At 43.7% G+C, this 12,132-nt stretch overlaps 1 protein-coding gene across 3 annotated transcripts; it reads left to right on the top strand.

Moving 5' to 3' along the window:
* The first annotated feature begins 2,961 nt into the window (after positions 1-2,961).
* Positions 2,962-11,309, top strand: DDX47 (DEAD-box helicase 47). 3 transcript variants are annotated; one of them, XM_082308455.1, is made up of 12 exons: positions 2,962-3,050; positions 3,789-3,882; positions 5,351-5,539; positions 6,218-6,289; positions 6,845-6,963; positions 7,465-7,536; positions 7,661-7,777; positions 7,948-8,094; positions 8,400-8,537; positions 9,938-10,008; positions 10,548-10,677; positions 10,771-11,309. In XM_082308455.1, the coding sequence occupies exons 1-12, from the start codon at positions 2,970-2,972 to the stop codon at positions 10,888-10,890; spliced, it is 1,350 nt and encodes a 449-aa protein (XP_082164581.1). In that variant the 5' UTR covers positions 2,962-2,969; the 3' UTR covers positions 10,891-11,309. The 3 variants fall into 3 exon arrangements, with proteins under 3 accessions (XP_082164581.1, XP_082164582.1, XP_082164583.1); XM_082308456.1 differs by lacking the exon at positions 6,218-6,289; XM_082308457.1 differs by lacking the exons at positions 5,351-5,539; positions 6,218-6,289.
* The last annotated feature ends 823 nt before the right edge of the window (positions 11,310-12,132 follow it).

The following is a 12,132-nucleotide window of genomic DNA, read 5'->3' as shown; positions in this document are numbered from 1 at the left end:
ACTCAGATGCCTGTAATGCCCATGCTTGTTTGCCAGAAATGAACAAGTACATTGCTGGTTCAATTAAATGAATACGAAGCACTTTTGTGTCAGTGTCTCTCTGCACACCTGCATATGATCACATTCCTCTCCCCTGGCTCACCCTGCTTGGTTTCATGCTGCAGGCACTGGAGCCAGGGAATCAATAGGAGCAGCTGAACGTGTTCAAAAGGGAAGAATGAAAAGTGAGGTCATCAGCTCCATGCCACACAGCTGGCATTTGTGTATGAGTGTATGCATTTATGTCTGTGTGAGTGCATACCCTGGTGTGCAAATTAGCCCAGGTACACTGTGGATGCTGATCTCTGACATGCAAACACTGAGGTACATATGCGTGAGCACTTAAGTGTGGTTTTGGAGTCTGAACTGCACACTATGCAAAATGCTAAATTTTTCTTAGTAATCCAGCATATCACCAGCTAACTCTACCAGACCAGTTACAACTCCATCATACTTCTGAGATGGTTGGTTTTTTCATCACAGAGAAAATTATATAGTTCTCCTACCTCCTCCTCAGTTTTCTAGTAATGCAGCTTTGTCCACATGTCCACACACAGGGAACAACACAGAAAAAACAACAGCTCTGAATGGACTAATCTGACTGGCAGAAGGATCTGAATTTGGTAGCTTAGAGCTTCATGAGGGCTGGTTTGCTCTGCTCAGCATAGTCCTGCACTGCAATCACAGCCACTGTTTCAGCAGCTGGGACAAATCTTGTGCAATAGTTGGCACTATACCTGCACTAAAATTCATCTGCTGTGGATGCTCCCATCCTGTCCCCCCTAAGGAAGACTGAGCTTGTAACATGCAGTAGGGCTAGGAATGTATTTGGTCAAAAGCCGAGTCTAAAAGCCCTGGAGTGAAAATTTCTAAATCCAGTATAATCTGCAGTGTCCTGTGCTGAAAAGCACGAAAAGGGAATTGCCATTTAGAAGCGAGTGCTTCCCAACAGCAGTTTAGGACAGGAGGGAACTTTTATTCAAATACCTGAACTGACAAAAGGGATTTAGCCAAACTGGAATTTCACCAGAATAGAATTGCTCCACCCTGCTCCCCACCAAAACAGCATCTACCATATTATATGGGCAATGAGTTCGACAAAGAATCACAGGCAGTGACTTCCCGTCACATCCCTGACTCTATTTCCTGAGGCATCCCAGTGACCCTTACAAGGGTTCACGTCTAGGTACTGGCCAGGCTTAACCTTCAGCACTAATGATATATAGCATGCTCATGGCTCAGACTGCCGTAATTTTTGAAACATATGGGCATAACTAGCGTCTACATTGGGTGTTTCTTGTTGGTTTTTGTTTTGTTTTGTTTTTATTTATTTTAAAATCATCACTCCTGAGCACAGCGGGACGCAGCAGCTTCATTTCCACTGCTGCCCAGTGAATTGTTTCAGGTTTCCTCTCCTTTCCCTGTCACGCAGAGAGTTTGTTCGGATTTCCTCTCACTTTCCTCATTGTTCTGGGGGCAGAGGAAATGGCACGCTTGGAATCCAGTGACAGATGCTCAGGTACGTCAGCATTTCCACTGCGAGCACACCCAGCCGGGCTTCCCAACCAGCAAGAGAGAGAGAGGTCTGCTCAAAAACACAGTCACGAGTTCTGTTTTGCAGTTGGCTCTGCTGTCCTTTCAAAGACTGAGCTCTCTGATACGTTAGCATGCTTTTCCCTAAAACAAAGCACATGCACCTAGCTGAAAGGTTGCCCTGCTGCAATCAGCATTGGGACTACAGATCAGAGAGGCCACACGCAGACCAGATGGAAACCAATGAGCTCAGGAACCACCATCATAATATGATATTTTGCTGCTGCTCTCCCTCGAAGGGCACTAAATCCATCACCATTTTCACCTCTCACTGTGCACTTGCAGGCTCCCTGCCTGAGTCACAACAACAGCAATCAAGAGCTGGGGGAGTGTTTGCATCTATTCCCATCCTCTATTCTCTCATTTCATGCTGTGAGTTGCCACAGTTCAGTTTATGTATTTCTGGCACTTTAAAGTTGCACATTGGCAATTACGATAAACAGGAAAACAAGGTGGAACAATGACAGTTCTTGACTTTTCTTTTTTTCCCTTCACTCACTAGTACTTCAAAATGTTTCATACTGGCACTTCTGAAGAAATTAATTTGCTCTTTATATGTATTATATATGTAAATTTATATATATTCTTGTATTTTCGTGCCTGGGTAGCTCATTTTGTCTTGTTCCTTCACAACTGTAGAATTTATGAATACAGAACACTATCACGCACACTGCCCAAGCAATGCAAATGCTGAGCTGCAGGCCAGCAGCTGAGCCATTTGCAGTTCATGCCAAGCAGGCAGGTTTTCACACAGCCAATTCAGTGTGCTCTTATCCCAGTGACGGGTGGCTGTAGCTCCGTAACTCCCCCTTCCCTGGAGACCTCTCCAGAGTTCTGTGAAAATCCACCCACGGTTTCTAATTTAGCAAAGCATAGTGCTCATCACATAAATCACCCCCCCCAGCAGAAGCATAAGCCCGATTAAGTTTAAAGAAAGCAAGTCTTGAGCACATTTAGAAGAGCTGCTTCATAAGCTTGCGCAGAGCGAGGATGTTCCCGCAAACGTGGAAGCTTGGCCAACGTCGGCTCCTTTACATCGGGAGAGGAGAAGATGACAGCGTTTGGCACCCCGAGCATTACGCCCACTTCCCCGACGTCTGCACTCTGAGGGACTCCGGATGCAGCAGACTCCTCCTGACCTCAAGAAAACGAGGCCGCCCGCACCTCACGTCAGCACGACCGTCGCCACGGGTAACGGCCGCCGCGCGTGGCCCCTCAAGCCCCGCCCCTCCCGCTCCGATCGGCTCTTCCTTCGGAACTACAAATCCCATGATACCTCCAAGGGAGACTACAACTCCCACAGTGCTCTGTGCCGCGTTACACGGGGACGGTCCAAAATGGCGGCAGGAGAGGAGGAAGGGCAGGCGGCGGCGGAGCCGGAGGTGGCGGTGGAAGAGCCACGGAGCTTCAAGGACCTGGTGAGGCCGGGCTGTGGAGCCGCTTCTGCCCCCGCTGCTCCCTCCCCCGTCCCGAGGAGCACCCTCCTGCCTTCATCCCGCATACGAGGCGTGGGGGGAGCTCCTCGCAGAGCCGCGTGTGCCAGGCCGTGCCCCACGCCGCCCCGCCGTGCTTGTCGTGGCGCGGCCCCGGGCTGCAGCCCTCCGCGGGCTAGAGGCGGCCCCGGGCCCGGCGGAGCCGCCGGTGCGCGGAGGAACAGAGACGTGCGCCGCCGGCGCTGCGACCATCCGCGGGCGTGGTGCTGCGCCCGGGCGGCAGGTCTGGGGAGCTCAGGCCTCTGCTCCGGTGAGGTTGGCGTTGCTGCTCCGGTCTGTGCTCCTCAGCCGGCTGCCTGTGTTTTCAGTTGTGTTAACTTGCCCAGGCGTTTTCCCTTTTCCATGCTCATGGGATACTCCCAGGGGGGAAGAGAGACAGCTCTGTGTGTGTGGCAAGGTCCTTGGGTAAACTAGGGAAAAAATGACTAATTACTTAATGATGGCAGTCACCTCTAACAGCTTTGAACAAATCCATGAAGTTACTGATGGAGGTGGGGATCACTGTGAGCAGCCTGCCCTTTCATGTAGTTGCATTGAGGGCGTGATGGGGTTTGTCTCAGCTAGAGACAAGCTTGGCTCTGTTGCAGCATGTATTTAACTTAACTCTATGATTTAATTGAGGTCTCCTTGGTGATGTCTGTTTCCCTTTTTGCTAATGTTCAGGGAGTGACAGATGTCCTGTGTGAAGCTTGTGACCAGTTGGGATGGAAGACGCCAACAAAGATCCAAGTTGAGGCTATTCCAGTGGCTCTCCAAGGTGAGCAGTGTGCTTCTCTGATCCCAAATCTGGGGATGCCCCGGGAGCTCTGTGTGAATGAGTTTTGCTGAGTGAGAAGTAAGTGGCAGGGATGAGAGTATTCTCACTTCTTCATCGTTGAAGATCTCTGTCTAGAAGTAGTCTCTGTGTTCATTTTTGTGTCCTTCCCAGGTGGAGCTTGGCATACTAATTTCTCCTATAACACTGCCTGCAATTGCAAACTTTCAAATGGGTACGAACATGTGTTCTTGAGTGTTCACCACTGTTGCATAGTTCTCATACTCCATGTTAAATAGAATTATTGTCAATCATTTCAACTGCTAGTCCGCATCGACCATTTTTTTTCTGAAATACTCAAGGATACACAGGAAACCTCTGATAGATTTAGGACTGTGCCTCTTCTGTCAAGAGACCTACAGTGTGTGTCTGAAGTTGGAGATGCCTTGACTGGTTACATAGCTTGTATAATCTGCTTTGCTGTGAGCAGGCAATTCTTTGAAATTAGATTTGTGGAGTGAGTAATAACCAAACCACAATGACTTTCTGTAAATATCCTGGAATTACAGGAAAATAAATTACTGAACTCAGTAAACATTTCTGCCTCTAGAATATTAAAAAAAAAAAAAAACAAAAAAAACCCAAACAAAAAAACCCACCACTGTGAAGCAGGAACAGAACAATGTAGTGACAGAATGGAAATAAAATTCCAGTGTCTACTCTGTCCTAGTACTTAACTGTTGATAGACTCTTTTACTCCACGTATAAGATGCTCTTGAAAAATACAAGTAGGATTGTATTCCTGAGAAGTTGTCTCCACTTTAAGGCCTGTTGGCAGCATGTCCTTCGCAGCTGTAGGAGTTTAGGAGGTCAGAATGGACGCTACTGATGAATTCTACTCTGCCTGCACTGTTTTTGGGCAAAGGACTTGCTGTCCTGATCCTTCCTTCTGCAGACCGGTTAAGATTACTCTATTAATCAATGGCACAAAATTGATGGCGGCTTGTAAAATGTGAGTTTGGTAGTGCTGTTGTCTTGTAGTTGGTATGACCTAAGTCTCAAATACTGGAATTTATTTCCTTGTAAGCCGGTAAACAGACAACAGTTTGTCTAGAATACTTACCCAGATAGAAGCAATAGGCTGTAAATTGACAGACAGATTTGAGAAATAATACACTAAAGCTTTTTTTGAACCTGAAGTTAGTATGGAAACCTGTATATTGACAGAAGTTTAATGAGAGAATGGAAAGGATTGAGACTGTAATTATTGTACAAATGAAGTCACACTAAAAATGCTGCAGAGATGTACTGAAATTCTTTATTTTGGCCCTTTGTTCTTCTTTACCCTTTGTGTGTCTCCTTTTTTTAGTATCCTTAGGGAACTGTTGTGCTTTATTGCATGGTACTTTAAAGGCTTCTTTCTCTGGTCTAGATTTGTAACAGTTTTTGCCCTCCTTGCTGCTCCTTGTAGGTAGAGATATCATTGGACTGGCAGAAACTGGCTCTGGAAAAACAGGAGCCTTTGCATTGCCAATTCTTCAAGCACTGCTGGAAACACCTCAGCGATTATTTGCTCTTGTCCTCACACCAACACGGGAGCTAGCCTTCCAAATCTCAGAGCAGTTTGAAGCTCTTGGATCCTCCATTGGTGTCCACAGTAGTAAGTAGCTTTGTCATATTGGAGCAGTTTTCCTGAAGACTGAAGTTTGTCAGCTGTAAATTGCAAAGGAAAAAGTAGAGAGTATTTGTATGGAGGGTTGAACAAAAGATGAGAAAAGCTTGTGATGCTGGAAGACAGATCTGGCATCATGTTTGGGAAAGAAAGACTGTATGGTCTTTCCTTATGGAGTAGTCTGCAGCTCTTCTGCATTTTATGTCCAAACAGTTAAAGATGGAAGTAGGAGAGAATCTTCTCAGTAGTAAGTTTGTGTCCAGTGAGATTGCATGGAACTCCACTCTATAGTGTGATGTAGTTTAATCTTTCCTTCAGACTGTCTGTATTGGTTCTTTAGATATTATTTGCAAACTTGAAAGCTTTGTGGATGTTTTTAGAATTCCTAGATTTTTGCAGCTGAGTTAAGCTGCAAGGAGTAGATGCTGCCTGTAGCTCTTCAACTGTGAAAATAAAATACTCGGGGCCAGTAGGGACTTAATTGTATGGCTTAAGAGGCCTGGGAAAGTCAGGTTTGCTAAAAATAAAGTGAATTCTCATAAAGATAAGTAGTCTTTCATTTGTACGGAGTTGTTGTGGGTGGCAGGGAGTAGGAGGAAACACTGTGGTGCCAGGAGTTGGCTGGTGCTACACTGAGAGATTCACTGTATTCTATTTGTCCTGCAGCGGTTATTGTGGGTGGAATTGACTCGATGTCTCAATCTCTGGCCTTAGCCAAGAAACCACATGTTATAATTGGTGAGTTAACGTGCTGGGGGTACAGGGTATGAATATTATCAAACTGCAGTTGTCCAAAGAAAGCGTACCAAAAGGCTTTGTGCATTTGAAGAAGTGAGAGTACATCCTTCATTTGGTTTTGTCCTGAGATCTGAGTACTGGCTTGTTAGTGTTTCTAAAGTATACACCAGTAGCCTTGCTGCTACAAGCTCATTCCAAAGCATTCCTGCTAGACTGCCTTTGGCTTGTTTTTTCATTCTCCTCAAGTATTCAAAATGCTGGTCTCATCATTCTCAGTACAGCTTGTCTACAGTCTGTTTTGTTTTGCCTTTTTTTTTTTTTTTTTTTTTTTTTTTTTTTTTAGGGGAAGGAGGGCATTCTTCAGAGAGTCTGACTCCATTAATCTTATTTCAAAACACTTTGAAGATATCCTGTGAGAGAGTCTTTCCCACAAAGCAATCTGCCTTTACTTCTCTTGGGCAAAGAATCCCATTTCTGTAATGGATGACTCTCTTGCCTCTTTGGATCTTTTCCTTTGCTTTCATTCTAAATTTGCTCTTGTGATTTTGTTGGTAGCAACTCCTGGCCGTCTAGTTGATCATCTGGAGAACACAAAGGGCTTCAACTTACGAGCTCTGAAGTTCCTAGTGATGGATGAGGCTGACCGGATCCTTAACATGGATTTTGAGACAGAGGTAGGAATCTGCTAAAATCAGATGAGTCCCTTTAAAATTGCTTCATACAGGCACGTAGTAAACACTGAGCTGTTCTGTAGAAAGTAATAGCAAATTGTAACTCAGATCTAATAATTCCACAAAAGTCTATGGTGGGAGTAGAATTTAGCAGAGTTCTGCAGAACACTAGCAAGACAGTAGGAGGCATTTTGTCTCTGAAATCTACTGGTTTCTCTGGAGTGCCTGACATTGATGCAGTTACTGTAGAACATGATGGCACGCATGTTCCTGCAGGAATGTTGCCTGATATTTGCACTGCTGTTGGACTTCTGGAGTTCACACTGCCTAATTGTCAACAAGCTATCAGCCTACATCTTCCCTCGAAGAGGGGAAATTTGTTCCTACTGTGCGTCTAAGTTGCACACATGCATTACTCTTCATTTGGATGATCATTATATTTGGAGGAGGCTTATGTCTTGATTGCTGTTGTATTCAGCATTTCCATTTCCTTTATTTTTACAGGTGGATAAGATATTAAAAGTGATTCCTCGAGACAGGAAGACATTCCTGTTTTCTGCTACTATGACTAAGAAGGTGAGAGTAGAGTACTCTGCTTTAGTTCTCCTACCATGAGGCTGTACTGTTGACTAAACTGTATGATACAAGTTTCTGAAAAGATCTCTGTCCATCTAGTACTAACTTATATTGATCTTCCCAGGTTCAAAAACTCCAGCGTGCTGCTCTGAAGAATCCTGTTAAATGTGCTGTTTCTTCCAAATATCAGACAGTTGAAAAACTACAGCAGTACTACATTTTCATCCCCTCCAAATTCAAGGTAATGCCACTTCTGTTTCTTCCCTCTTCTGATTGTATCTTGTCTTACTGTTCCCACATCTGCCAATATCTTGTCATCTTCTCTGGCTTTTTTTTTTCCTACTTACTCTTTAATGTGGCATATGTGATTATCTTTTTTTTTTTTTTCTTTCTCTGTCTGTTTCTTGACAGGACAGCTACCTGGTTTATATCTTGAATGAACTAGCTGGAAACTCTTTCATGATATTCTGTAGTACATGTAACAATACTCAGAGGACTGCTCTACTTCTCCGCAACCTGGGGTTCACCGCCATTCCTCTCCACGGGCAGATGAGTCAGGTATGGGCATACCCTGCAAAGTGGAGTAGACAGGAGACGTGTCGCTTGGGAAATGGGCTGCACCGTACTGAGTCACAACTACCTTGCAGAAGGAGTATTTCACAGATAGTGGACTGGACTGATCGCTAGAAATTGAACTAATGTGAATGCTGCCACTGATCTGTAATAGTTCAAAAAGAAATTGGAGAAGTGAGATTTTTTGAATAGTTTCTCCCCCGGTTCTTCTGTACCAGTGTTTCAACAAGAGTGTATTAACCAGAATGAACATTATTCTCTCATTCCCTTTTTGTCCTCTTCTCTTCCAGAATAAACGCCTAGGCTCTCTAAACAAGTTCAAGGCAAAGGCACGTTCTATTCTGCTGGCTACCGATGTTGCAAGCAGAGGTCTGGACATCCCACATGTCGATGTGGTGATAAACTTTGATATTCCTACACACTCTAAGGTAAGCTAGTCTATGTGCCAGCTGAGAGCTTCTGGTCACTGGGAGGCATAGAGAAGCTATACAAAGGAACAAAGACGCCTCTCTGTTCTGCTGACTGGAAGTCTCGTTCACACTTCTGTAAATTAAAAGATGTAGTTTAGCCTCTGCAATTGAGGTGGTATCTCAGTTTGCTTGGGTGGCATCATCTGGATTGTAGAACTGATCCCATAAGTGAAGAGGGGAAGTGAGGGATGTTCTGTGTCTTTGTATTTCTGCTCAGAGTATGTGTTTTGCTCTATTATATTAAAGGGCTTCTAGACTTTGAAAATAGGTTTAACGTATTACTAGTTTCAGGTAGCCATCTCTCTTCCTGCGATCCAGGTTTGCCTTCACGTTTTAAACTGTGTTTAAAAAAAAAAAAAAAAAAGTAAAACTTCTCCCATTATGTTCAATGAGGATTTGATCAAGAAAGATGTCTTTACTATGTTTTCACCTTCATGTCACAGAAGTACAGCAAACTGAAAAAAAGTGAGTTACTAACCTTCTACCTTTCAGAAAGTATAGTATTATCTTAGGGGTGTGACTTTGTTTCCCAGCCTAGTTTCAGAAAGCATACTATTAACATGCATTCCAGGAATTGCTATTGTTCCTTATAATGATCAAAGATACTACACATTGCAAGCAGAAGAAAATATGGTGGTTCTTTTGAAGATACTGCTTTTGACGTCGTAAAAGGACAAAAGTTAAAATGGTGGGGGCAGCAGCATGAATGATGTCGTTACAGTTTTTGTGCCTCTCCCTCTCATCTAACCGTGTCACAGAACACATCATTTCTCGTGATGCCTCCTTTGTCCATAGATCCTGTATAGAGAAGGGAGTATTTTAATTTTCATAACGCAGTATAAAACCTGGAAGACAGCCTAGAACCATATAAACAGAAGATGCTCAATAGATCAGACGGTTCCAAATTGTCCTCATTCATCCATCCTTTCACTGTGCTTGCCAAATTGAAATCTACGTGCCAGAGAGTTTGTCTGGAAGACAGAATATGTAGAGCACTAGATCCCAAGACTGAAAATGCAGGCATTGGCTCACTGCAAATATTAGCTTTCCAAGGAAGTGATAGTTCATTAACAAAGTGATGTATCACAACTTTTGTCCTGCAGTCTTGAATAACTGGAGGTGGTCTTTTCCTTTAGAAAGAGAAGAATTCTAATATTAAAACCAAAGGTATGCCTCCAGGAGGCAGCATCTTCTCAAATCCTAATGCTGCACACAGTCCCAGGTATTTAATCCTGGCTGTATTTTCTCCCCATTTTCTTGTTGTTTCCTAAAGAAAAATTATATGGGTTGATTTCTCATAACTTCTGTTCTGTGTTCGGTGCACATACCTTATTGCTTATCAAGAAAATTGTTTTCAGGATTACATTCATCGTGTTGGGAGAACAGCTCGAGCTGGGAGATCTGGCAAATCTATCACCTTTGTCACACAGTAAGTGTTAAAATGTGGCAGACTTATTCTTCCCAGCTGTGTTTCAGAGCAGTAAACATCTGACCTCATCCTGGGTGAGAAGAAAATACTACATTTCATTTTGAGATGTCAGTTGGATTTATTTAGTTGAAGGCAAGAGAATTCAAAGCCCAGGGTGGGGAGGGAGAAAGGTCTAGGATAAATTCTAGAAGCAGTCATGTAATGAGCAGAACTAACTGTTTATAACTTGATTGTATAATATACATACGTTTTTATAATATATAATGCAGGTTAAGTAAGTGTGGGGTTTTTGATAAATACTGAAGTATTTGTCTTAAAAAGTCCTTGCCAAATACTTCTGAACAGAGATGAGCTGAATAAATCAGCAAAGCCATCCTGAACGATGGCATCATTTGGATGCAATTAAGAGTTGCTTGTGAGACCATCAGCACAAGCTAACGATATCTGTGGGCTGGAGATAAGGGGTGATGTCTGTGGGTGGTGACAGCTGAAGCCCTCTCAGGAGGGCTGATTTAAGCTGGAGTCTTGTCTTTTCTCAGGTATGATGTAGAGCTGTTCCAGCGCATTGAACACCTGATTGGCAAGAAGCTGCCAGCATTCCCCATGCAAGAGGAAGAAGTTATGATGCTGACAGAGCGTGTGGCTGAGGCCCAGAGACTCGCTCGAATGGTGGGTGCTTGCTTTTTGTCCCTCTGCTTGCTGTTGTAGTCAGAATTTCCACAGGTGCCAGAACTCTTGGTCAATCTCTCGATTGCATTGCAGGAGCTGCGGGAGCAGGGAGAGAAGAAGAGATCTCGGAATGACGATGATGACACAGAGGAAGCTATTGGTGTCAGGAATAAGGTGGCAGGTGGGAAAAAGAAGAAAAGAAAAGCCTTCTAGTTCAGTATTTGGACAGACTTTTTTATTTTTCTTTTTATGGCTACATGAGCTCAGCAAAAATGGTCTACCAAGCCATCTCCAGTGGATTTTTTTCAGAACTACTTATGAAATCGGGCAGTCCGCCTGGAAAACAACTTCCTCTCTTTTGCTTCACCAGTTACAGACTGAGCTTGGCCCATTGTGGTACCATGGGATCAGTCTTCCTTTCAGAGACACCAGACCATCACCTCTGGACCTGAAAGAAGCTGTGGTCTGGCCCTGCTCATTTACGAAGAGGTGCAGCCTGTCTCGCTACTCAAACTCAGAGTGCATCTTGGGTCAGATAGGTCTCTCGGAAGAAAGAGGAAAAAGTTAAAAGAAGCAACTGAGTTTCCATGGCACAGCTGTAATGCCCTTGCCTTACTGAAGGGACATGTGATGTGGAGAACTCAAATATATTTTGCTTAATTTTAAAGCTATCTGGTTTTCCTTGTCTTATCACTGACCTGTTCTGCTCATTTTGAATATCGGCTCTGCCAGAAGGTTTTCTTCTAAGGTCAATCTTAGTGATTCAGATGTGACATCAATACCTTAGATATGTCAGCTGAAGAGTGGCCCAGGACAGAGAACCTGTTTTGGCAGGATTAGGCTATTCACTGCCTGGAATTCAATCCAGAATCCGTAACGATTGGGAAGATCAAGGAGAGGGGTGGGTTTTGGGGTGGTGGTTTTGGTTTGTTCTGGGTTTTTTTGGTGTTTTGGTTGTGTGTTTTTGGTTTTTTTTTTTTTTTTTTTTTTGGTAGCTGATTCTTGTAGTACTTACAAACCAACACAAGAGGGCGGTATTTACATAGGAAAGCAGCTCACGAGATGGGTGGTGAAGAAAAGGTATTGTAGAGGCTCTTTCTGTGTTTCTGTATTTATTGCTCTGTCTTAGGCAGAGTTCAGTGCCATATAAGTAGCTTCTTGCAAGAATGGGGTAAATGTTACTTACCTTCATATCAAACCAGAAGGTTAGTGCTAGTTCCCATTAGCAATAAAAATTTTCACACTGGTCGTTTCTGCTGGTGGGCAGAGAAGGGTGAGAAGCTCCTTTGTGATCACTCAATGTGAAAATTCAATGTCCGTTAGAACCACTCATAAACTGGATTTTCTGCTACATGAAAAACAATGTTCAAAAGATTCTTTTTTTGGATCTAAATGGAAAGCAGAAACTACTGCAGTAGTCAAGATGTGCACAACGGCTACTTCATAGCGTCAACA

The sequence above is a fragment of the Platalea leucorodia genome (assembly GCF_965183815.1).
Source record: "Platalea leucorodia genome assembly, chromosome: 4".
Lineage (NCBI taxonomy): Eukaryota > Metazoa > Chordata > Aves > Pelecaniformes > Threskiornithidae > Platalea > Platalea leucorodia.
This window is presented reverse-complemented; position numbering and strand designations above follow the sequence as displayed.

Bases quoted from the DNA above. Each gene is read 5' to 3' on its own strand.
- DDX47 (XM_082308455.1), top strand. From the start codon at position 2,970: ATGGCGGCAGGAGAGGAGGAAGGGCAGGCGGCGGCGGAGCCGGAGGTG. The intron at 6,290-6,844 runs GTGAGTTAACGT...TTTTGTTGGTAG, and splicing joins GAAACCACATGTTATAATTG to CAACTCCTGGCCGTCTAGTT. The intron at 7,537-7,660 runs GTGAGAGTAGAG...TGATCTTCCCAG, and splicing joins CTGCTACTATGACTAAGAAG to GTTCAAAAACTCCAGCGTGC.